The 27,819-nt window shown below is 36.4% G+C and overlaps 1 protein-coding gene across 5 annotated transcripts in view; it reads left to right on the top strand.

The window, feature by feature from the left end:
- LOC101898544 (uncharacterized) overlaps positions 1–26,764 on the top strand; it is an 85,898-nt gene extending 59,134 nt beyond the window's left edge. For all 5 annotated transcript variants that reach the window (XM_059128414.1, XM_059128413.1, XM_059128412.1 and 2 more), the window contains 3 exons: positions 22,449–22,688; positions 25,529–25,866; positions 25,937–26,764. In XM_059128414.1, coding sequence (XP_058984397.1) covers positions 22,474–22,688; positions 25,529–25,866; positions 25,937–26,430 — 1,047 coding nt within the window. In that variant the 5' untranslated portion in view covers positions 22,449–22,473 and the 3' untranslated portion in view covers positions 26,431–26,764. The remainder of the gene's footprint in view (positions 1–22,448; positions 22,689–25,528; positions 25,867–25,936) is intronic.
- Positions 26,765–27,819: the final 1,055 nt, after the last annotated feature.

Below are 27,819 nucleotides of genomic sequence, written 5' to 3'. Positions count from 1 at the left end.
TGTTCCCACTGAGTATCATGCTAATTATTAATAAAAATTACCAGAAATTAATTAAATAATTATTTTGTGTTATGAAAATTACTTCATGTTTCAACGCAATTAAAATTACATAGTCTTCGCCAAGACTCTGCCACCTAGAGGCACATGTATGTGGGCACGTTACCCTTCATTAGCTACAATATTTCCCTGTCTTCTTTTTAAACCCAAAGGGGGAATTCCTCATATTTGTATGCAAATGTTAACATTTCGGAAACTGAACTTAGCTCTACTGCCAAAAACAAAAAACCAAACATTCACCCTCAACTTGAGGCAGCCAACATTATATTATGTTGCCTCCAAATGAGTTCGGAGGCCTATGTGCTGTGTGAAAATTTCGCCCCGAAGACAATGAACTTTCCACTTCATTAATTATATTTTGTTGTTGTTGTTGTCGCTGTTTCATTTTGGTAGATAATTTTTTGTTTGTTAGTTTTTCCATTTCGTCTATGTTTGATTTTTTTCCATTTTCATGTGGAACAAAACAGATCAATGCAACATAATTTCATGGACCTGAAATATGTACACATAACACACATGCATGGAAAAACATACATGTATTATCTACGTGTGGCTTTGCATTAGGCTGCAAGTTCAATGCTCTGTTAGAGTTTATTGCAAATGATACGGCTGAGTAGTGGGTATAGTTTAGGCAAATCAAGATGAGCGTTTAGAGTTAAAAATGGCCGGATTTTGTATAAATGCTCGACTCTAAAACCCATGGCAGAATTAAGTAAGGGAACTTATTTTTTCATATTTTCTGCTATAAAAGAATTTCTCATAATTTTCACAAAAAAAGCAATTAGTATTAAACAAAAGAAAAACAAGGAAAAACGTATCAGTCGATTTTGCCAATAGATCTATACTCTCAGCCAATGTTCGATTTTTAAAAATATTTTGACTTCTGTTATGATTATTCAAATTTTCGACCCTCTATAGAGTAGGTTCCGAAGGAAAGGGCCAAAATTGTCCATTTCGTATCGGACCTAAATAAATATGTTTTAAATATTGAGATGTGCCAGGTTTGGACTATATTAGTTTCTTCCTACACTTTTTATGAAATATGTGACAATTTTAAGAAAATGTTAAAATGTGCATAATGTAACAAGTTTCTTGTGGAGATAAATGAAAGCATCGCTGACTTGTTTCGCAAGTTATGACAGATAAAAGTATTGGAAATTGCTTCCCATTGTGGGTGAGGTACCCAAAGGTGTTCACAGATATATATCATCTTCATAACGGATCTTGTGTTAGGAAAAATATTTGTATGTGTTAAACTTGAAGAGATTTGGATGCTTATTTCGCTTCCTTGGGGGCCTTCTTCTTGAAAACCTTGAAACCTATGTGGAAGAGGTATCAGAGGTAATGGTCCGATTTCTTCCCTATTTATACCAGATCTTGTGTTGATAGAAATATTGAGATGTACCAAGTCTAAATGAAATCGGATGTTAATTTCACGTTAAATGAGCTTCATGGATATTTAAAATTTTGACCATTTACGGGGGAGGTATCAGAAGAGTGGACCGATATCCCATCCTGTGTTTGTAGAAATAATGGGATGGGTGAAATATGAAGACAACCCGTTTAATCGTTTTGGTTATTCAAAAGTTTGACTCTTTGTGGGGGAGGTACCAGAATAAATGGTTCTATATCTACCATATTTATTACAGATCTTGTAATAAAGTGTGAAATATGAAGAAAACTGGATGCTTATTTCGGATTTTATAATCGTTTTGGTTGTTCAAAACTTTGACACTTTGTGGGGGAGGTACCAGAAGGAATAATCCGATCTCTACCAACTTTAAAACAGACCTTGTGTTGATAAAAATATTGAGATGTACTAAGTTTGAATGGAATCGGATGTTAATTTTGCGTTTTATGTGCTTAAAGGATATTCAAAATTTTGACCCTTTTTGGGTTAGGTATCAGAGGGAATGCGCCAATATATCCCATCTTCACAGCAGATATTGTATTAGTAGAAATAATAGGACTTGTGTAAAATGAAGAGAACTGGGTGCTTATTTCGGATTTTATAATAGTTCTGGATATTCAAAATGTTCACCCTTTGTTGGGGAGGTACCAGAAGGAATGGTCCGATCTCTGCCATCTCTACAACAGATCTTGTGTTGATAGAAATATTGAAATGTGCCAATTTTGAATGGAATCGGATGATAATTTCGCGTTTTATAAGCTTCATGAATATTCAAAATTGTGACTTTTTGTGGGGAGGTACCAGATTGAGTGGCCCGATATAGTTCATCTTCACACATAATGTTGTGTTGATAATATATATTGGAAAGTATCGAGTTTGAAAATAATCTGAATCCCTTTTCGCTATTTATAAGTATTTTGCTATTATAAATTTTAACCCCTTTTTGTGGGGGATACCAGAAGGAGGGGCTATTGTATTCCATCTTCATACCAGATCCTGTGTTAGTAGAAAGATTGGTTTGTGCGAAATTTGAGTAGAATCAGATGCTTATATCGCATTTTATGAGAGTTACAATTAAAATGTTAACCCTTTGTGGGGGAGGTACATGATAGAGTGGATAGATATTGTCCATTTTAAAAACTGCCCAACCTCTGGAGAAAAAATTGATATTTACTAAGTTTGCCGGAATTATTTTCTGTCAACTCCCAAACTCGATCAAGGTTTGACAATAATATTACGATGTACCAAGTTTGGGTCACATCGGATTCACCCTTTGAGAGTTATCGTGCGCACCAGCCAGACAGACAGACGGACGGACGGCCATTGCTAGATCGTCTCCAAATGTTCTGAAACGGAATTGGTTCAAAGATACCTAGGGTCTAAAACCGTTTTGGTCGTATCAAACCCTCTCTAACCATATGAGGGTATAAAAAAGAAGAATCGTGTATCGGCGTTTTGAAAGATTACATTGAAAAGCAATCAAAATAGAGGGGGCAAATTCCCCCTCCTTCATACTTTTGAACATTTTCGGAAATATTGCAATATTTAGCCCTCAAGTAAGTCTTTTTGGTCCTCTTTTTATACCCTCCACCATAGTATGGAGGGTATAATAAGTTTTTCATTCCGTTTGTAACACCTCGGAATATACATTTTAGGCCTCACAAAGTATATGTATTCTTCGATCAGCATAAAATTCTATGTCGATGTCCATCCGAATATCCGTCTGTGGAAATCATTCTAGCTTCCGAACCAAGTGAAATAGGTTGATAAAATTTTACTCAAATGTATATTATGTCTGCATTGAAAATTTGGTATTGAAAATAGGCCATATAGGTCCACGTTTTGGTATAGTCCCCATATAATGGTACCTCCCTATTTTCGGTATTTAGGTAGTTTCAACGGCATTATTCTCCAAAATTGTTTCAAATTTGATATTGAATGTTTGTAATGGATACTACAGCCTAAGACAGATAATGAGCCATGAGCCCTCCGATATTCGGTATTTTGATGATTTTAGCGACATTATTTAACGGAATTGTTTCAAATTTGGTATTTGAGGCTCGTAATGGATACTGCAGACTATGACAGAAAATGAGCTATCTGGGTCCACGTCTTCGTATAGCCCCCATATAACGGTACCCCCGATATTCGGTATTTGAATGATTTTAGCGACATTATTTACCTGAATTATTTCAAATTTTGTATTTGAAGCTCGTAATGGATACTACAGCCTATGCCAGAAAATTGTCTGTGCAGGACCACGTTTTGGTATATCCCCCTTTGCTTGAAACGAGATTTTATATCACTTTTTGCGGCAATTCGTAGAAAGGTCCGAAGAAAAATTGATAAAAAATTAGGGAATATTTTCGGTTTATTTTTGAAAAATGGATGCAATTATTTTGGGGGTATCCAGCGGTAATAAGGAGTTTTTTCTTTGAAGACTTCTAGTAAAAATTGCTGAAGAATACTTTTGTCTTTTATATCATCCTTCTAAAATTATGCTTTATTGGAGATTTTTGCAGAAATGTGTTTTAAATATATAGGAATTTCTGATTTTAAGGTAAGATTTAGGCTCTTGACGTCTTCTAGGACCTGTAGTAGAATTTTATGACAAATAATTTTAAAAAATATTTTTAAATATATTTTAAATGAAGTTGTTACCAATATTTAAACAATGAACCAAAAAGACCCTTTTATTGACTCGTTTAAGTCAATTTTTTCACAAAAATATTTCTCGTATTTTTATATGCAATATTGTCGAATATTATATACGGAATATTAGTACGAAAATATCCAAAAGTGTGGGAGATGGAGGAATTATTTTGTTTACTTCTCGATATAAACTTTAAAACAGCTTTTTACCTCTACTTTCATAATCAGCAGAATTTTCACCGTAATTATTCAAAAAATTAATTTTGTCACACAGTGTAATATATTAACACGAATTAGTTTTAATCTCTACATTTTTGTAGTCTTCACACCTTTTTTTAAAGTCATCTCATAAACAGCAACCCTGCTTGAAATGTATCATTGAATTCTCAAAGAAAATAAAAAAACCAAAACAAAAACAAGAGCAAAACTAACGAAGACACAATCCATTTAACATCAAAACACCCCAAAACAAATATCTTCCGTAACAAATATAACAAAAACAACAAAGAAATTTCACAAATGTAATTAAACTCTAAACAAATCTTTCAACTGTAGACAATTTAGGTTTCAACAGCCCTGTTGGGTGTTCGCCGAAAGCTTTGGCCCGAAAGGGGTGTAGCAATGCCAACAATAACAAAAAAAAACCTGGCTTTAATTTCATATCAAAAATTCCAGCAGGGCTAGATGATGATGATGATGACGACTGTGATGATGATGATAATGAAGATGATGTGGACATAATTTATTCAAATTCCCGTCATTTATTTGTTGCTGTCTGCATTTCATCTCGGCTCACAAAGCCATTGTATGTTTGTATTACTAATATACAAACACATACACACACAAAGCCTGCCGGTCACTTGAGTTCATATTGTCTGTTGTATGTATATACTACTGTTCAGATTCATTGGAGGCACACGTTTTTTCTTGGAAAACTATTTTTTGACATCATGGAAACTCAGTAATCTTGATATTGTAACTTTTTTCTGTTGTTGTTATTGTTTTGTTGTTTTTTTTTTCTTCACTTTATTTTGCTTCCATCTTCGCTAAACACTTCATTAATTATTGTTGTTATTTCGCTGCGTTTGTTTCACGTGTGAAAATCCAACAACATATTTTTTGTTAAATCGCCTCCAAACCACCACCCAGTAGTTGGAGGCTTTCCCCTATATTTTCCTCGGTTTTATGTTTGAAAAGTCAAGTAAGGTAAGACCTTCATTTCTGCAATTTGCATTTGCATAATCAGCTGTTTGTTATGTTGGAGGTGGTTACATTTGTTCTTGAAATAATCTGTCATCGGAATGGAAATCTCGCGTTAACTTCTCTTGAACTGAGACTGATGGTTACATTGAAGAACAACAAGATCCGACAACAAACATGTAGTTCCGGGGCTTAATCACAATTCGAATCGAATATCTGAAAATTAAAAGTAAGTTCTGGATAATAATCGAATATTTGAAAAATGTCAGAAAAAACGGCAATGGATTAGTTGTTTTCGAACCTTGAATGTAAATAAAATAGGACGTATGCCTCATTAACCAAAGTAATGGTAACAGATCCGAAAATGTTGCAAGTTAATTAAGCCGGCAGATTCCAAAAAATATCATTACCCAGTAATGACTTACTAATGTATTTGGGCACCACCAACTACTTACAAAACAGCAACAGTGCTAACAGAACATCTGTTGCATAAACTTTTTGTACCTCTATATCACTAACACCGGCACCACCTCCACCGTTATTGGCATTAGTTACACAAAACTTGGCTGCAGTTTTAAATCGCAATGTCGATATTGACATACAGGAAATGCAAAATCCCAGAGTATCTTCAATAGTTGCTCTATATCTTTTATCGCTGGTATTTTTAGTGGTGACCCACTCCCCACTTTAACTTATTTTGCGAGATGGTGTGCTAGTCCTGACAGAATTTTTATTATTTATCATGCCACTGGATGAATCAGGACTAGAGTATCTGAACATAAGCTAATGCTTCCCAATGTCATGCCATTATATTCGAAGTTGATAAACGGATTAGTCTCTAGGCAAGTTAGAAATATTGGGCGCCAGTTGTACAAGAATTATCTGAACATAACATTGCAGTTCATCCTGCATTTGTTAGGCCCGTAATGATATTGTGTTTGCAGTTTATGAAGAAATTACCCTTCGGCCTAGTTACAAACGTTGGGCGCCAGTCGTGCTTATAACTACAAAATGAGATGAAAAAACTGCAACCAACTTCAGACTGCTGTCCGACAGCTGTTTAAATTATTCCAGTGACAGCTCATTATATTGTTTACAAGCGTACAAAAACATTTTGGTGAGAATTTTTCAGAATAAAGGATATTCGTGATGGAATTCAAGCGTGATAGTGTGATTTCTTTATATTTGGCAGGAAAACCACAAGTGACTATCGTTAGAGCACTCCAGCATTTAAATGTGAATAAATCGTTTGTGTCTCGTACCAGCGCTCGTAACAACGATATTGGTAGCGTAGCCCGACGCCAAGGAAGTGGACGGAAGAAAACAGCAACATCAGCATAAATGGTTCGAAAAGTAACGAAGCGACTTGATTGAAACCTACGTCGCAGTGGCCGAAAATGGCTCATAAGCTGAACATATCACAATATTCCATTCGGCAAATATTGAAAAATGAGCTCAGTGTAAAGCCATTGAAATTGCAAAAAGTGCAAGAACTTACACCGCAACAGAAAGAAAATGGACTCAAACGAGCTAAAGAGTTGCTTCGCTTGGTCGAAAGTGGTGAATTGCCGAATTTAGTTTTCTCCGATGAGAAAACATTCGCTGTCCAGCAGTTTGCCAAAGAGGTTAGCTGAAAATGTGCACCTTCGGTCGGGGACCAGAACTCAAGCGCCGGCCATGGTGATGGTGTGGGCCGCCATAACACCCGATGGTCGCACTCCGCTCGTATTAATCGACCGTGACATCAGAATAAATGCCGAATATTATCGCGAAAATATTCTGGATAACATTTTGGCCGCAGACCTCGGACATTCCAACAGGACTCAGCACCATCGCACTCAGTACGCGCCACCAAAGAATGGTTACAAAATGAGGTTCTTCGCTTCATTTCCAGCGCACAATGGCCACCAAAATCTCCGGATACCAATCCGTTGGACTATTGCGTCTGAAGTATTTTGGAAAGCAAGGTTGGAACTAAAAAATACCAAAGTGTCGATTACCTCAAGCAAGCGCTTCGCCGGGAATGGGCCAAAATATCGCAGAACAATATTCGGGCAGCGTTTGACGGTTTCATTGGCCGCTTGAAGGCCATAATTGATGCCAAAGGTGACCAATTCGAACAAATCTAAACTTATTCTATTAATCCTCGGTGTGCGGCAAAAAAGTGCTCTGCTTATCTAAAACGTAGGCACACTGTGTGCGAGTATAAATAAATTATTTCTTGATCCACATTGCAAGAAAAAAACGTACAGCTCACTAAAATGTACAATAGGGATAAAAGAAGATTAGCAGCAGCACCTGAGGAAGTTGGGGGAATCATATCAATCTGAATTTCAGTTTTTCCTCTCGTGACTGCAAGTAGCACTGTGCGTCACATTCCTGAACCATTTTGTCGAGGTCCCATTCAACGCTAGAGTAGTTGAAATGATTCTGGCCCAACTTCCTGTACATTGCGAATTTACTCTAACATTTCCTTGAAGCATTTGTATATTTTAAATTCAGACTTGTATTGCCCATTTGGTACAAAATTAATTTGAAATCAGATAAATGGGAGCTATATCCAAATCTGAACCGATCTCGAAAAAATTTGGCAAAGATATTTCTGAGCTGTATTTGATATATTTCCCTGAATATCGTTGTTACAGAGTGCATATTACGGCTGTGGGTAACAAATACAACAAATCGGATGAACAATATATATGGGAGCTATAGCTATATCTGAACCGATCTTCACCAAATTTGGCATACTACCTTCTAGACTCAATTCGGTCGTAAGTGCCAAATTCCATCCCATTTGGGCAAATATTAGACGTTTGTGCACAATAAAAGATAAATCGGACGAAGTTATCTATGGGAGCTATATCCAAATCTGAAACGATCTCGATAAAATTTAGCAAAGGTATATCTGAGCTGCATTTGATATATTTCCCCAAATATTGTTGTTGCAGAGTGCATATTACGGCTGCGGAGGACAAAAGTAACAAATCGGATGAACAAAATATATGGGAGCTATATCTGCACCGATTTCGATCAAATTCGGCATACTTATTTTGAGGTACAATCTGATCGTACGTGCAAAATTCCATACTATTCGGGCTGATATTACACGTTTGGTGCACAAGAAAAGGCAAATCGGACGAAGATATATATGGGAGCTATATCTAAAATTTTACCGATTATCTCCAATTTCAATAGGGTTCGTCCTTGGGCCAAACAAATGTTGTTTGGAAAATTTCACCTCAATCGAATAATAAATGCGACCTGCATTTTGTTCACAAGAATACATGGACAAACGAACAAGAATACATGCATAAATCGACTCAGAATGTGATTCTATGCAGATCATAAAAAGGAATTATGGGTCTATCTCGTTTCCTTTTTCCTGTTACAAACAAATGCACAAAGACATAATACCCTGACCACCTTGTGGTGTAGGATATAAACATTATTTACTGTCAAACATCATTGATCAAACCTACTGTGAAACTTACAAATTTCAATAATTCTTCATTCAAAAATTTTCAGTTCCAAAATTGGTTTAAGAGTTCATTCTCCCAGCTGTATCGATGCGACTACCTGTATTCTTCAACCATGAATTATACCATGGTAAAAGAATATAGGTAGACGCATCGACACAGCTGCTGAGACAATGAGCTGACAGTTCATTGTCCCAATTTTGGAATTGAAAATGTTGAATGAAAAATTATTTAAATTTGTAAAAATTGTTGAAAAATTCATAACAATCTCTGGTTTGCGTCGTACAAAAAAAAACATTTAAAAATCCACTTATTTTTCATAAAACATTTTAAAAAATTTAACATATCAATGTTCCTAAGCGTTGATGCATCAAACCTATATTGTTCTACCATGGATTATACTCATTCGAACTTGACGTTTACACAAGACAAATTGTCTGGAGTCAGAGTTGTATTTTACCACGACCTACATACTGAGCCGATTGTTTTTCTTACTATCAAGCATTTTTTTTCGAAGACAGACGCAGAGTAACATTTAATTTAACAACCCTAATTTGCTGCGATCTTATTTTCCAAAAGAAAAATTAAAAAAAAAAAACAATTATTTTCTTTTTTCATGCCTTGCTGCGCTTTGTTTCATTTCAATTTTAAGTGGTAATTTATTTGCCATAATTTGGCGTTTCAATTTTGTTTCTTCAAAGCGGTTGTCTGTCGTTGATACCTAAATTACGGACAGAGCGAGTGAAGTACATGAAAATTGCATTTGTTTTGAATCAAATTTCAAATCATGTCGTGTCTATTTTATGGTCAATTAAATTAATGATGTTTTATATGGCCAAGTTCATGTTAAAGAGATATTATTTGTAGTTTAAAAAAAATAAATAAATAAAGTTTTTTGTAAAATTTAATATTTTTAGCTAAATAGGAGAGGGTGGTAGACAGGGCAATGACTTTTTCAAAGATTTGCAGTAATGTTAACGAAATCAATCAGATTATTAAGTCTTCTTCTTTTCAAAACTTTTAAGCAAAAATAGCAAATATGGATTGCTTTAATACAACAAATCTATTGTTTTCAAACCACAAAACACACGTTTCTCTGAAAAATATTTATGTTTGCACTTCCTTGCCTCACTATCTGCAAAAATATAATTAAAAATCAGTGTTTTAGTTTTAATTGTTTCCATATAACAATTGAAATTGTTCTATGATTTCCATTTTAGTCTTTAATTTTCAGTGGAAAAATCATAATTACCCAGATAATGATGCGGGCATAGCGGAAACGGATGTGTTGCATTCGTTTCAGAGGCGAGAATCCGAACGTTTTGTTTCGATTTCATTGCAACAATTTCAAGTTCAATTTGCAATTTCGAAATCATTTCGTATGTTTATGGCTACATAAAGTTTCGTAATTTATAGAAACATACAACTAGGGTTGCTTAAAACTTAAGAAGTATTACAAGTTGTAAATGAAAACTGCATCTAAAGGTCAGTGGAGTGGTTGCTAGTGCATCCAATACTACCATTCTTATGTGAAATGGTATATATGATTGAAAGTTTCTTAAAAATATATGAAAGTAGGCTAAAAAAAAGTCTGGCGCCCAACGTTTAAAAAATATAGATTTGGGGACGAATTGAAAGATTGGCGCCCAACGTTTAAGAAATGTAGATTTGGGGACGTACTACTGTTTAATGTTGTGACACGGAGGATATGGTGTCGCTTTTTACAAATATCGACTTATTTGAACATCATATAATTTCTGTAGATAAAGGACTGTGGGAGCCTTTGCTTTGTCAGCGATCAGCCCGGTGGAGTGCTTCGGTACTTTTCCACAAAAATCGTTATCCACTACATTGAGTTAATATAGACTCCTTTTTTATACCCTCCACCATAGTATGGAGGGTATATTAAGTTTGTCATTCCGTTTGTAACACCTCGAAATATACATTTTAGACCCCACAAAGTATATATATTCTTGATCAGCATAAAATTCTATGTCGATTAAACGATGTCCGTCCGTCTGTGGAAATCACTCTAGCTTCGGAACGAAACGAAGTAAGTTGATAAAAATTTACTCAAATGTGTATTATGTCTGCAGGACTTTCGGTATTTAAAATGGGCCATGTAGGTCCACGTCTTCGTATAACCCCCATATAAGGGTACCCCCCCGATATTCGGTATTTTGATGATTTTAGCGACATTATTTACCAGAATTGTTTTAAATTTCGAATTTGAAGTTCGTAATGAATACTACAGCCTATGACAGAAAATTGTCTGTGCAGATCCACGTCTTCGTATAGCCCCCATATAACGGTCCCCCCGATGTTCGGTATTTTGATGATTTTAGCAAAATTATTTACCGGAATTGTTTTAAATTTCGCATTTAAAGTTCGTAATGGATATTACAGCCTGTGACAGAAAATTGTCCGCGCAGGTCCACGTCTTCGTATAGCCCCCATATAACGGTACCTCCCGATATTCGGTATTTTGATGATTTTAGCGACATTATGTACCGGAATTATTCCAATTTTTGTATTTGAAGTTCGTAATGGATACTACAAACTATGCAAGAAAATTGTCTGTGCAGGCTTATGACAAAAGTTGCGTATGCAGGTCCACGTCGTCGTATAGACCCTAATATACGGCTACATTCGGACTTAAATTTTTTGAAAATTGCCAAATATGTACCAAATGGAGGAGGCTATTCAAAGTTCGGCCCGGTCGAACTTACAGCTTTTTTACTTGTCATTATTTAGAATTCGACTGTGAAAATCACCAAATTAGACACCGTATCAAAAATATTATTGACTATACTAATTGAATACCTAGAGCTTTTCGTACATCCGTTCTTACATATATTGTTGTGTGAATGCTGCGCTTCTATACCCACACCATATATTGTCCTAATAGTGCTAAGCGAATGTATCCAGGACACCCAGCATACACACTTTATATGGCAGAAGTGTAGTTCATTCAGTCGAAGACCAAATTACCGCAAGAAGAACATAGAGGTCCCACATGGAATTCCTTTAACTGATTTTGTTAAAATTTAGTTGCTTTTCCCAAATGATTTGAGACTTTTTGTTCGCCTTTACACTATCTGGTACGATTTTAAGGCAAGAAAAGGAACTGAGTAGGTAGAATATGGGGCAGCAACCTAAAAATCATTTCTGGACTTAACGTTTGATGTAGTTGTAGTTGTAATGTAGTGAAATGTAGATGTCGTTCGATGTTTTAAAAATGTCGTTCGATGTTTAGATCCTTTCTCGCGACATCTACATTTCACTACAATACTCGCTCTCGCCATGAATCTTTATTTTAGGTGAAGAAGTGAGAAAGGAAAGACAGAACCTGACGGTTCGAATGCTTTTCTAATTCTGATTTTATTTTTAAAATATGTTCCTTACGTACTACTAAAACTAATCTAACTTAACCTAATCGCAGCCACATAATTGTTCTTATCTATTTTTATTACATGGCTGCTTGTCCATTCATTTAAGTCCTCTTGGCTACCTACTAGCGCATCGATATCTCTGTGTGTGGGTCATGTCCTTTATTATTTTACACATTATCATATGCGACAGCGCCCAAGATCACTGAATTTTACACATGTGATATTTTATCGCAGCTGGGAAACTGATATTTTGGAATCTTCATTTTTAATTGTTAGAATTTCTCAGCGCCTCAACCGCACTCAAAAGTATGTACAAAGTATTTTGTACAAAGGGGACGACATCTACCTTTCGATAAATTAGAAACGTAACTTATGATGATTTGCTCTCGCATCTCCTCTCTACTCAGTGTGTCTATCGGTTATATCGGAATATTTCTTTATGGTTTTACGTAAAAAAATGAATGATATCTCTGGCATCGCATTTCACTGCACCTGTTAGCTTCTCTCCCTCTCTCTCCCTTTCTGAGTAAAAAACACAACTTATATTGGAGCCTTCTGTATTCCCTTGCCCAGAATGTTAGACACAGAAAAATAGTAAAATGTTCAAAAACAGATGGCAGCCTTCATATTTGGTTTATTTCAGAATCAAAAGCTGGCAACCACACTTTTTGCCACTTCGGGCACATTTACCTAGTTAAAATAATTGAAAGAGAACGGCACGTTGTATAGGTTTTGTACTTTGCAACTTTTAGTAGCAGAAACGGTGTTCCAAATTCTGTCTAAATAGTTGCTAATTTCCAGAACCTATGATTGTTTGATTAAAGTGGAATAGGTGACAAGTGAACTAAAACGCAGTTGTCGCCTGGATATATAGACACATCCAACGACATATTGGTGTCGTCCGGATCATGTCTATAAATTTTCTGAATTTGACTGATAATTGACTGTTGTGGTGATTAAATTCTCTAAGATAGTAAGTATATATCAAGAAAATGTATACAGTTCGAGATCTTTCAGACAACGGGAGTCAAAAAAATTAAATGTATTAAGAATTCAACATTCTCCCAGTCAACTCGCTTCCTTTATCTTCTAAATACTATAATTTTGTCTTTTCAACTGTAGCAAACGTGATCTTTCATATGTCTTTATACTACTATTAGTAGCATTCTTAATGTAAATGCATTTGTTGCGAAACATAGATGTCGCCCTTTAAAGTCCTAATAATAGTTATGAATTACCCTGTGATTGAAAGTGTAAGAAGTGAAATTAATTTCGCCAATGTTCAGAATATGCATAGTTTTAACGACTTCTTGCTGTCGTTCGAAAGTCCATGAATTTTGGTCCAAATTTAAGTTTATATTTAGCGAAATGCAGATGTCGCACTATGTGGTGTTAAAATTAATAAATTACCCCGTTGCTGAAGTTAAAATGAAATGAATGGTGAAATGAAATATAGATTTCGCCCATGATCATGAAGGACAGTTCGCTCTAATGACATCTTAGTGTCGTCCGGAAGTCCTTCTTGCTCTCTATAATTTTTGGTAATTTTATTGTCAAGCAAAGCAGCCACTGGAATTAGGTCGTCCACCATTGTCAATCTTCAAATTATGTTGTTCGAGCATGGATCCCTCCATAGCCATAGCCCAATCATCGAATATGTCGTTATTAATTTTTCATAGCAAAAATGGCTAATTACGAACATGCAACATTGTCCGCAATAGGAAACATAAACTCAAAACACAATTTTCCCATCATCAACTTTTGTTTTCCTGCAAAATTTTCTTCTCGATGCGAATTTCACTCAAAATCGTATTTTTATTTCTTTTTACTTTTTGGCTGCCACCATTCATCACACGCCCAGTTTATTTTCCAACAAAAGACCGGCTTTTCTCCAATTCCCCAAAACAGCGATACAGTTCACGCAATCGTTTCTTTTTTTATCAAACATGTATGACAGCAGCAACAAATGTGATGTAACCAAAAAGCGCCACAAGTTCAAGTTTAAAAATGTGATTCGCCACCAGGCAAAGCAAAGCGAACCGAACCAAAACACACTGTCTGAAATCCAGTCCAAGCGCCAACCAGCATTGCCATTCCACTGTGGATATTGTAATTGCCAAGCTAAGCAATTCAAAATATTTATTGAAGCAACGGCGAAGAAACCATTTGACCGAACTTGTTTGACTGCCTGCGTTAATAATAATCACCAGATGATGGTGTATCGTCAATATTCGAGTGACGTATATTTGATTATTATGATGGTGCTCCAATTTGGCCACAACCACTTTTCCATATGGCCAGGCCATAATCATCATTGGAACAACGAAAAAAAGTGCAGATATTGTAATTATTTCATCTGGAATACCGACGAACACTTCTCTAATATCTTCCGCCTTGAGGCTCGTGAAATATTACATCAATCAAGCAAAAGTGGGGAACAAAAAACCAACCACTCACAATCTACTTCCGATGGGTAACGGGTACAAATCACACACGATCTGCCGATGCCAGGAAACCATTGTTGTGATAAGTGTGCAATTATTACTCCAGGCTCTTCCATTACCGCGGTGATTTGAAAAAAATCGCAAACTATCAGTTTGTTGTTTTTGTTGTGCATGGTTGTAAACTTCTTCCCCTTCCAACTTGTCTTTGAAAAGTTTGCATGGAAATCAAGTTTTCCATTGAGTTTTGCCTATGTTGCCATGTTGTTGTTTTTGTTGTTGCTGGCCTTAATGGATTTCCATGATCAATAAATTGTTTCCCCACATTGCTGAAATTATCATTGCCATCATCAATTTTCTTGCAGCCGATATTATGTCAGCAATTAAATGACATTTTGGCGTTTTATTAATATATCGAATATAAATAAATGGAAATTAAACAAAAAGTTCGAAAATTAACGGCAGGTCTTCTTATAGATGAAGGTCTCCTCTCAGAAGACCAGAAAATCTTCTCATAAAAGACCAGAAGGTCTTCTAATAGAGGAGCAGAAGGTCTTCTCATAAAAGACCACGAGGACTTCTCATAGAAGACCAGAAGGTCTTCTCAAAAAAGACCACGAGGACTTCTCATAGACGACCAGAAGGTCTTCTCATAGAAGACCAGAAGGTTTTCTCATAGAAGACCACAGGGTCTTCTTATAGAAGACCAGAGGGTCTTCTTATAGAAGACCAGAGGCTCTTCTTATAGAAGACCAGATTTTCTTATGGAAGACCATTAGGTCTTCTCATAGAAGACCATTAGGTCTTCTCATAGAAGACCATTAGGTCTTCTCATAGAAGATCATTAGGTCTTCTCATAGAAGACCATTAGGTCTTCTCATCGAAGACCAGAAGGTCTTCTCATAGAAAACCAGAAGGTCTTCTCATAGAAGACCAGAGGCCTTCTCATAGAAGAGCAGTAGGTTTTCTCATAGAAGACCCTGAGGTCTTCTCATAGAAGACCAGAAGGTCTTCTCATAGAAGACCAGAAGGTGTTCTCATAGAAGACCAGAAGGTCTTCTCATAGAAGACCAGAAGGTCTTCTCATAGAAGACCAGAAGGTCTTCTCATAGAAGACCAGAAGGTCTTCTCATAGAAGACCAGAAGGTCTTCTCATAGAAGACCAGAAGGTCTTCTCATAGCATAGAAGACCAAAAGGTCTCCTCATAGAAGACCATGAGGTCTTCTCATAGAAGACCCTGAGGTCTTCTCATAGAAGACCCTGAGGTCTTCTCATAGAAGACCCTGAGGTCTTCTCATAGAAGACCCTGAGGTCTTCTCATAGAAGACCCTGAGGTCTTCTCATAGAAGACCCTGAGGTCTTCTCATAGAAGACCCTGAGGTCTTCTCATAGAAGACCCTGAGGTCTTCTCATAGAAGACCCTGAGGTCTTCTCATAAAAGACCCTGAGGTCTTCTCATAGAAGACCCTGAGGTCTTCTCATAGAAGAACCTGAGGTCTTCTCATAGAAGACCCTGAGGTCTTCTCATAGAAGACCCTGAGGTCTTCTCATAGAAGACCCTGAGGTCTTCTCATAGAGGAGCAGAAGGTCCTCTCATAGAAGAGCAGAAGGTCCTCTCATAGAAGACCGGAAGGTCTTCTCATAGAAGACTGGAAGGCCATCTCATAGAAGACCAGAAGGTCTTCTCATAGAAGACCAGAAGGTCTTCTCATAGAAGACCAGAAGGTCTTCTCATAGAAGACCAGAAGGTCTTCTCATAGAAGACCAGAAGGTCTTCTCATAGAAGTCTAGAAGTCTTCTCATAGAAGTCTAGAAGGTCTTCTCATAGAAGGACCTGACGTCTCCTCATAAAAGAGCCTGATTGAAGGCCATAAGGTCTTTTCATAGAATACCCTGACGTACTCTCATAGAATACCCTGATTTATTTTCATTGATCTTCTTTATGCCATCATTTCCAAACCAATCTCGATTCCAAACCTAGACATATGAACTTGATATTTTGCAAATTAAAAAGATTCCAACACTCAACACACATCAAGTCACTGCAGCAGCACTCCACGTTCCAATTTCTAGCTCTGCTCATGGCAATATTGTATCTAACAAATATAGCCTTTAGTCGATAAAATGTGGTTGGCATTTAAACCAGACCATTTGAGATCGATTGACCATTCATTTTCCTTCGTTCGTTCATTCATATTTATCCAAGCCACACAAAATGAAATTTTCTGCCACATGCGGCTGCAGCTGCATGCAAGTCACATTTGTAAAATATTACATATTTCAGACAAAAAAAGAAACAAGGCGACAAACAAAAAATGTAAATTGAATTTGAAGTTCGCTTGGCATAGTCAATAACATTGAATCGCACTTACTTTGTACGGTCTTGTATGGCGATTTGCCCTGGGGCCAGTGTTTTATGGAAGTTTGGAATGGTGTTAAGAATTTCAAAATTTATAAAGTGTTTTAATTTGCAATCATATTAAGATAAATGTGTTCTAATTAAAATATTTAAATATTTGAAGTGATTATAAAGGTAATTTACATTATACATTATAGTTATACATTTAAATTGGTTTTTATATAGAAAATATTGATTAAAAAATACAAGTTAAAAAATAACAATCAAGTGATTAGCATTCTTCGAATTGTATTTTTTAACCGACTCTTTTCCAACAATATTTAAAAAATCATTTCTCACAGTAATGGAATTAAGAAGAGAGAGAGAGAGAGAGAGAGAGAGATGATAACAACAAAAATGCATAGTACAATATGAGGAATAAAAATAAATTATAGGGTAAGTGCGTCTAAGTTCGGCATGTCCCAGTAGTCGGCAGTTTTGTAATTTAAACTTAAATAACTAAGAATACAATTGACCAAATTATGAAATAATTGCAAAAAAAACATCAACAGTGTTCTCTTCTCTCTTTCTGTAAAAAAACAATGAGCTCCGATCATTTAATACGAGAGAATAACGGTTTTCGTCAGTGAGTGTACGCTTGCGATAGTGCTTGTTTGTAAAGAAAAAATTAGTGGTGGCGTCAACTTAATAATCGATTTAAGTAAAATAAATTTAATACTTTTGGAATCAGAAATATTTTATAATAGTGAATAACAGTCTGAAGATTTTTCTGTTATATTATTTAATGCCGACATTAGGAACAGAAAAAAAAATAGATTTGCCAGTAATCGGCAGGGGGTGCCGATTACTAGAAAAATTACAATTTTGACCAATTTCACCCAAATTTGAGAAAAGTATTAAAAAATAATCCAAAAACTACTTAAATGAAAAAATAGTTTTGAGTCGGCAGTTGCTTTTATTTGAGCTTTTTGACCAACTTTTCTAAATTAAGTAGGTTTTTTTAGTCAGCTATTTGACGCATTAGATGGAGGGCGCTTTTTGAAAAAATTGTTGCCTATCAATTCGCAAATTTCAAATATAAGAAAGGTACTTTTTTCTTATTTTATTTAATCTCATTTTTATTTTAATTGAAAATCCATACGTTACTGAAGGTAACCAAACTATTCTTGATTTTCTACCTATATTTGGTTTAAAATGATAATTAAATAAAACACTATTAAAAAACGAAATTAATTTCAAATTCTGGATTAAACTGAGAATTAGTAATATAGCATTGTTTTATACTATTTGAAATAAAAAATATACAAAATAATATTTTTTTACTGAAATACCATATGACCATAAAACGACTACTGGCAAACAGACATGCCGAGCATTGAAAAATGGTGCCGACTACTGGCAAAAAACTACTATTTTAATAGAATTGCAAATTTTGCCAATTTAATAAAAACAAATTCAATTGTTGTTTATTATTTCGAAAACTAAACAAAATTTGGAATCTGAACAACTTTATTTTTCTGCAATTGAAAAATTTCACTCAGAATGTTGAAAGTGCCTAAAAGTGCCGACTACTGGTACACTTACCCTAACTAATTAAATAAAAAAAAAACAGTAAAGAAAGTCTTAAAGTCGGGCGGGACCGACTTTATGATACCCTACACCACTTTGCTAATTTAGTAGAGCTCCACATAACAATTAACAGTTTTTATGGGAGAATTCAATCATACACGCTATGATTATAATTATAATATAAAGTTCAAAGGACTAAATATGTCGAAGCATTTGTAGATTTTAAATTCGGACTTGTATTGCCCATTTGGTGCACAATTAATTTGAAATCGGATAAAGATATATATGGGAGCTATATCCAAATTGGAACTGATCTCGATAAAATTTGGCAAAGATATTTCTGAGCTCCATTCGATATATTTCCCGGAATATGGTTGTTACGGAGTGCATATTACGGCTGTGGGTAGCAAATATAACAAATCGGATGAACAGTATATATGGGAGCTATAGCTATATCTGAAACGATCTTCACCAAATTTGGCATACTAGCTTCTAGACTCAATTCGGTCGTAAGTACCAAATTCCATCCCATTTGGGCAAATATTAAAAGTTTGGTGCACAATAAAAGGTAAATCGGACGAAGTTATCTATGGGAGCTATATCCAAATCTGAAACGATCTCGATAAAATTTAGCAAAGGTATTTCTGAGCTGCATTTGATATATTTCCCCAAATATTGTTGTTACAGAGTGAATATTACGGCGGCGGTGGACAAAAATAACAAATCGGATGAAAAATATATATGGGAGCTATAGCTATATCTGAACCGATTTCGATCAAATTTGGAATACTTATTTTCAGGCCTAATTTGGGTGCATATGCAAAATTCCATACAATTCGGGCTGATATTACACGTTTGGTGCACAATAAAAGGCAAATCGGACGAACATATATATGGGAGCTATATCTAAATTTTGACCGGTTATCTCCAATTTCAATAGGGTTCGTCCTTGGACCAAACAAATGTTGTTTGGAAAATTTCATCTCAATCGGATAATAAATGCGACCTGCATTTTGTTCACAAGAATACATGGACAAACGGACGGACGGACAGACGGACTGACATGCATAAATCAATTCAGAAAGTGATTCTATGCAGATCATCAAAAGGAACTATGGGTCTATCTCGTTTCCTTTTGCCTGTTACAAACAAATGTACTAAGACATAACATCCTGACCACCTTGTGGTGTAGGGTATAAAAATCAAAATTTAACTATGCGTATACAGGCTGAGATAAAAAACTGCAACAAAGGCTTTAATACACCCTCCAGAATATTTCGCTATAATATTCGGCGTTTATTCTGATGCCACGGTCGATTAATACGAGCGGAGAGCGATCATCGGCTGTTATGGCGACCCACACCAACACCATGGCCGGCGCTTGAGTTCTGGTGGCCAACCGAAGGTGCACATTTTCAGCAGACCTCTTTGGCAAGAAAACACGATCATTTTATTTGTTTACAATCTTCTGGACAACGAATGTTTTCTCATCGGAAAAAACCAAATTCGGCAGTTCACCACTTTCGGCCAAGCGAAGCAACTCTTTAGCTCTTTTCAGTCTATTTTCTTTCTGTTGTGGTGTAAGTTCTTGCACTTTTTTGAATTTCAGTGGCTTAACCCCGAACTTATTTTTCCATATTTGCCGAATAGAATATTACGATATGTTCATCTCACAAGGCCACTGCGACGCGGGTTTCGATCAAGTCCCTTCTTTTCTTTTCGAACATTTCTGCTGATGTTGCTGTTTTCTTTCGTCCACTTCCTTGACGTCGGGCTACGCTACCAGTATCTCGATAACGAGAGATGGTACGAGACACAAAAGATTTATTCACATTAAAATGCTGGAGTGCTCTAACGATAACCACTTGTGGTTTTCCAGCCAAACAGAAAGAAATCACACTATCACGCTTGAATTCCATCACGAATAACCTTTTTTCTGGAAAATTCACACCAAAATGCATTTGTCTGCTTGTATACAATATAATGAGCTGTCACTGGAATAATTTTAACAGCTGTCGGACGAGTGGCTTAGAAATGACAGCAATCTGAAGTTGGTTGTACTTTTTCCATCTCACCCTGAATATATCCTAATCATTCACTCTGAAAATATTCTACAATTTTACTTGTGAATATAATGAATTCTCTTTTTAATAGATTCTTGAATTATCTAAATCATAAGCAATATACCTCGGTTATATTACAGAGTTAAAAAAATTACCCAGAAAAACCTCAATAGCAGGGTACTGATTATACCCTACATCACAAGGTGGTCAGGGTATTATGTCTTTGTGCATTTGTTTGTAACTGGCAAAAGGAAACGAGATAGACCCATAGTTCCTTTTGATGATCTGCATAGAATAACTTTCTGAGTTGATTTATGCATGTCAGTCCGTCTGTCCGTCCGTCCGTCCGTCTGTCCATGTATCCTTGTGAACAAAATGCAGGTCGCATTTATTATCCGATTGAGATGAAACTTTGCAAACAACATTTGTTTGGCCCAAGGACGAACCTTATTGAAATTGGAGATAATCGGTAAAAATTTAGATATAGCTCCCATATATATCTTCGTCCGATTTGCCTTTTATTGTGCACCAAACGTGTAATATCAGCCCGAATTGTATGGAATTTTGCATATACACCCATATTAGGCCTGAAAATATGTGTGACAAATTTGATCGAAATCGGTTCAGATATAGCTAGAGCTCCCATATATATTGTTCATCCGATTTGTTATTTTTGTCCTCTGCAGCCGTAATATGCACTCTGTAACAACAATATTTGGGGAAATATATCAAATCAAGCTCAGAAATAACTTTGCTAAATTTTATCGAGATCGGTTCAGATTTGGATATAGCTCCCATATATAACTTCGTCCGATTTACCTTTTATTGTGCACCAAACGTCTAATATTTGCCCAAATGGGATGGAATTTGGCACATACGACCGAATGTAGTCTAGAAGGTAGTATGCCAAATTTTTTGAAGATCGGTTCAGATATAGCTATAGCTCCCATATATATTGTTCATCCGATTTGTTGTATTTGTTACCTACAGCCGTAATATGCAGGGAAATATATCAAATACAGCTCAAAAATATCTTTGCCAAATTTTATCGAGATCGGTTCAGATTTGGATATAGTTCCCATATATATCTTTATCTGATTTCAATTTAATTGTGCACCAAATGGGCAATACAGGTCCGAATTTAAAAGATACAAATGCTTCGGCATATTTAGTCCTTTGAACTTTAAATTATAATTATAATCATAGCGTGTATGATTGAATTCTCCCATAAAAACTTTTAATTGTTGTGCGCAGCTCTACTAAATTAGCAAAGTGGTGGAGGGTATCATAAAGTCGGTCCCGCACGACTTTAGGACTTTCTTTACTGGTTTTCTCATTGTTATTGATTGATTTTCTGATTTTCTTATAGTAGTGTGACAAGATGTCATCATCTGTCGTAACCCCTACAAGGCTGTCTTTATGTGTTTCTGCTCTGCAAATTTATTTAGAATCTAAATGACATCAATCACATCTTTCATCTTGTCATCTTTGATTTTTCTGCAGGGGGAAACCTCATGGTTGGTGTTAACAGAAAATCGATTAGAAATTAATTGAAATTAAATTCGCAACAAGTCCTTAGGCAAACAAAAACCAGTCTTCAAGAATGTGTTAAGCAAAGCTCTTGTCTGCACTTACCGCCATTGTCTGCAATCAACTTTTCTAAACAGCTCTTGAAATTAGTAACCATATTGAGTTAATTTATGCAAAACTGGTTTAGTTCTGCTAAAACACAATAAATTCTTGTTCTTTTGCAAATATTTAACTAATACTAACTTTTGAGAATAATTAATACAATTAATTGCTATTTTTTTTCATATTTCTTTGCAGCCTTTTTTTAATTTGAAAAAAAAAAATGCGTGAACGTAGTCATACAACACCCCGCAGACGCGGACCCAAACATCCCTTGCCCCAGGATGCTTTGTACCATGACGATTCGCCCTATGAACAACAGGAATCGCCCTACTATACCATTGATAATACCGAGGATATTTACAGTACCACATTGCTGCCATCGCAGCGATGCTATGTGGATCCATGGGATTTGGAGAATTACGACTATGTGAGAAAGTAAGTGAATTGAGAAAGAGAAAAAGTCATTTAAAATGAGATAAATTGTTGTCATAAAATGTGAGAGAATGTACGGTATTTAATTTTACTCCATGCAAATGTGCCTTAAGAACTACTAATGATAATATGACTCAACCTAGCATAGACTAATACGTTGAAGAGAGAGAGAGGGAGAGAGAGAGATATGATATTATTTATGAAGCTTCGTCGCCATTACCGTTGTAAGCCTGCTTAATACTGCCCAACACCACCAACTATACTATAACTGAAATACAGGGTGCGATGAAAAAACTGCAACCAACTTCAGACTGCTGTCATTTCTAAGCCACTCGCCCGTCAGCTGTTAAAATTATTCCAGTGACAGCTCATTACATTCTTTACAAGCGTACAAAAGCATTTTGGTGAGAAAAAAAACCTGGAAAACCACATGTGCCTATCGTTAGAGCACTCCAGCATTAAAATGTGAATAAATATTTTGTGTCTCGTACCATCGCTCTTTACCGTGATTCTGGTAGTGTAGCCCGACGTCAAGGAAGTGCACGGAAGAAACCCGCAACATCAGCAGAAATGGTTCGAAAAGTAAAGAAGCGACTTGATAGAAACCAGCATCGCAGTGGCCGAAAAATGGCTCATGAGCTGAACATATCCCAATATTCCATTCGGCAAATATTGAAAAATGAGCTCGGTGTAAAGCCATTGAAATTCCAAAAAGTGCAAGAACTTACACCGCAACAGAAAGAAAACAGACTCAAAAGAGGTAAAGAGTTGCTTCGCTTGGCCGAAAGTGGTGAACTGCCAAATTTGGTTTTCTCCGATGAGAAAACATTCGTTGTCCAGCAGTTTGTAAGTGGGCCGCCATAACAGCCAATGGTCGCTCTCCGCTCGTATTAATCGACATTGGCATCAGAATAAATGCCCAATATTATCCCGAAAATATTCTGGAGGGTGTATTAAAGCCTTGGGCACGCAAACATTTTGGACGCAGGCCTTGGACATTTCAACAGGACTCTGCACCATCGCACTCAGCAGGCACCACCCAAGTATGGTTACAAAATGAGGTTCCTCGCTTTATTTCCAGCGCACAATGGCCACCAAAATCTCCGAATACCAATCCGTTGGACAATTGTCTCTGGAGTATTTTGGAAAGCAAGGTTGGCACTAAAAAATACCAAAGTGTCGATCACCTCAAGCAAGAGCTTCGCCGGAAAATATCGCAGAGCAACATATGGACAGCGTATTACGGTTTCACTGGCCGTTTGAAGGCCATAATTCTTTTAAAATTTGTTGCAGTTTTTTATCTCACCCTGTATGACAGGTAATAAGTAGAAAAGTTAAAAAATTAAGAGTTCGGAGAGGAGGAAATTGGAAGTCTAGGTTGCAAAAATTTAAACATAAGAGGTAATAGGAGGGAATGTCTCCGGTGCAAAAAATGATGAGTTCGGCGATGAGATTTCGGTGTTTAAAAGAGTCTAGCCAAAAAGAAGAGACGTATACAACAAGAGAAGAGCAACGAAAGAAAGCCAATGTTTTTCGATGCATCGCTGCAAGAATGCAAAGGCATTTTTGAGGGGATCTCCGCTATAACAATTTATCTATGTATGAAGCAAAGGAATATGACAATAAGTCGAAGAAGAGGAGAGGCTGTCGAAAAAACTCCGTCTCCAAAGAATGATAATTATAACAAGTTAAATACAGTAAGTTCGACAGGGCCTAACTTTGAATACCCTCCACCATTTGGAACGAATTTGGAAATTTTCAAAAAATAAAATCCTTAAAAAATCCTGTTAAAATTTTAAAAATACCGAATATAGGCGTTGTTTTGGGGTCTATACGATGTATACCTACATAGGCATTGTTTGTCATAAGCCATTACCATATTCAAATTCGAAACTTGAAAAAAATTGGCGAATAATGTAGCTAAAATCATAAAAATGTCGTATATAGGGAGGTACCGTTATATGGGGCCTATACGAAGACCTGGACCTGCGTAGACAATTTTCTGTCACAGACTGTAGTTCCCATTTCGAACTTCAAATACCAAATTTGAAACAATTCCGTTGATTAATGTCGCTAAAATCATCAAAATACCGAGTATCGGGAGGTAACGTTACGTGGGTGCTATATGAAAACGTGAACGTGCATGGCTTATTTACGAACTTAACCTGCCCACTGGAAAAATTAACATGTGTGCAAAATTTTAGCCTTCTATCTCAATTCGTTCGGAAGCTAGAGTGATTTCCACAGACAGACGGACATCGCTAAATCGACTTAGAATGTTATGTTGATCAAGAATATATATACTTTGTTGGGTCTGACATGAGTATTTCGAGGAGTTACAAACGGAATGACAAAGTTAATATACCCTCCATAGTATGGTGGAGGGTATAAAAAACATCGGAAAACCAACATTAGACTGTGTTAAATACATCAGACAAGCAATGATGCCTTCAGAAAATTGCACTATTTAGATGATAGCGGTCAGCAACTACGAAATTATATGTCAACAAGGAATTCTAAGATCTGGAAGATGAAGCCGGATAGTATAGGTGGCGGTAAAAGAGGCTGAGCAAAGAAGTAGAGTCGTTTCCTGGGAAGTGCGGTTCAGGCGATGGAAAACCAATAATAAATATATTTTCTATAATTACATATTTCCAAACCCTCATTGTTTTGTTTGTTCTTCGAAGTTCAAAGTATCATACTGATATTCGAGAGGGAGATCCTTGCCGATAATATTTTTAAAAATTTCCCTATTTGTAGATAGTTTATACATATTTTAGGATTAAATTATTTTTATAACGTTCTGTCATATTTACCATGGTTTTATATTTTTTTTCCTCCAGGAAGATGGGTCAGTCACCCTCACCACGTGGCTATTATGAAAGCTCAGCTTCACCAAGTCCCATTGAGGAGCCAATTCATTCACCCTATTATTATGAGAGGGAACCACTGGAAATGGCACCACGCATGGCGGCGACAATGCCACGCAAACGACGCACATCACATTACCAGTGTCAAATGGAATGCTGTAATAATGTCAGACCGTCAAGACGTCCAAGCGGCATATACGATGTGGGACGTCGTGACAACTATGACGATTATATGATTTCACATATGGCACAGAAGTTTCAGAATTTCAACTTGGAAGATGTTGAGCCGAATTTATATGGATTGTATGGTGGTAAGTTCAGGAGTGTTTTATTTATCCTAAAAAAGATTTGTTATTTAAATAATGTTTTTTTCTTCGCCAGGTGCCTCAACCTCCTCGTCCACCGAGCCGCACAGTTCAATTGGTGATGGTGATTATCTGACGGCCACAATGCCACGCAAGTCTTCGAATTACGGTGCTCTACCCATGCGCAAAGTGTCGAAACCTGCCCCGAAACTGGAATTCCCGGCACCACCACCATCGGTGCCACCCACTTATGACTATTGCAATCCTTATGCTACCCTGCCGTGTTGTAGCGTAAACGATTGCTACGAATGCCAGGCTGTGCAACAGCAACAGCTGCAGGCCGTGCAACAGCAGTCAATCTATGGCACCCACTCCATTTATGGCAGTGCCCCATCCCCTGACAACTGTTACGATTGCAGCCTGGGCAGCAGTCTGGGACGTCGTCCCTCATCTTCGCTCTACAGTGGAATTTATAGCAGTAAATTTGGTATGAGCAAAAAGGGCCTTCTACAAATTGACTATTCATGCAGCTGGAATGATTTGGATCGCATTATGACACGAAATTACTGAGGCAGAGAGGATTTTGTTTTTTTTTCTGTAATTTATTAATTAGTCATTTATTGTCTAATGTATACCCCTCCCCCATACTCTCTCTTATTCTAGTGTCTAATTCTAATGAGTTTTTTTTTTGTGTATATTTCTTCATCTTCTTGTCTTATTTTTTATGATTTTATACATATATTCGGAAATGGCATGCAGTTGACGAGTTTTGCTCGTCGTCCATGTATGCCGATAGTAGAGTATAATTTAAAATATATAAATAATATTATAGTCACTCTCTTATATTTGTAATTTTTTTTGTTATCACAAATAAAATTTAATCTTATGTAACCTTACAATTTTAGGGAAAATGTGTTTTAATTTTGGGGATTTTTGTGGTGAGCATTCAATCGGACGATAATTTAGATCCCTGTTTAGAAGGTTAGGTTGATAAGAGAACCCACTGCCAGACCTTGGCAACATATATGTAAGCCAGAAAAAGGGGTGTTTGTGTACCCTTCTGCCGAAGGAATTATGGCTTAAATTGAGTTTAGCTCCAGCTGGCGGATAATTCTGAAATTTTTACCGAAGGTAGTACTTGTTATCCCAATCACAAATGTTGGGGGAAATCAATACTTCCCGAGATATAGGGTTCCAAAGTTCCAAAAATACCCCTTTCTATACCCTCCACCATAGTATGGAGGGTATATTAAGTTTGTCATTCCGTTTGTAACACCTCGAAATATACATTTTAGACCCCCATATTCTTGGTCAGCATAAAATTCAATGTCGATTTAGCAATGTCTAGCTTCCGAACGAAATGAAGTAAGTTGATAACAATTTACTCAAATGTGTATTATGTCTGCAGGATGTTTGGTATTGAAAATGGGCCCTGTAGGTCAACGTCTTCGTATAGCCCCCATATAATGGTACCTCCCGGTATTCGGTATTTTGATGATTTTAGCGACATTATTTACCGGAATTGTTTCAAATTTAGTATTTGATGTTCGTAATGGATACTTTAGCATAAGACAGAAAATGGGCCATGTAGGCCAACGTCTTCGTATAGCCCCCCTATAACGGTACCGCCGATATTCAGTATTTTGATGATTTTAGCGACATTATTCACCGGAATTATTTCAAATTTGGTATTTGAAGTTCGTAATGAATACTACAGCCTATGGCAGGAGATTGTCTGTGCCGGTCCACGTTTTATAACCCCCATGTTACCTCCCTATATTCGGTGTTTTGATGATTTTAGCTACATTATAAACAGATTTTTTTTTTCAAGTTTCGCATTTGAATATTGTAATAGCTCATGACAAAAGTTTTCTATGCATGTCCACGTCGTCGTATAGACAAAGACGTAAAATGGTTAAGACTAGACAAAATGCATTCTGAGCAATTGGTTTGGGGCTA

Source organism: Musca domestica, unplaced genomic scaffold (assembly GCF_030504385.1).
Source record: "Musca domestica strain aabys unplaced genomic scaffold, Musca_domestica.polishedcontigs.V.1.1 50, whole genome shotgun sequence".
Classification (NCBI taxonomy): domain Eukaryota; kingdom Metazoa; phylum Arthropoda; class Insecta; order Diptera; family Muscidae; genus Musca; species Musca domestica.
The sequence above is the reverse complement of the archived record's forward strand: the minus strand, read 5'-3'. Positions and strand labels throughout refer to the sequence as shown.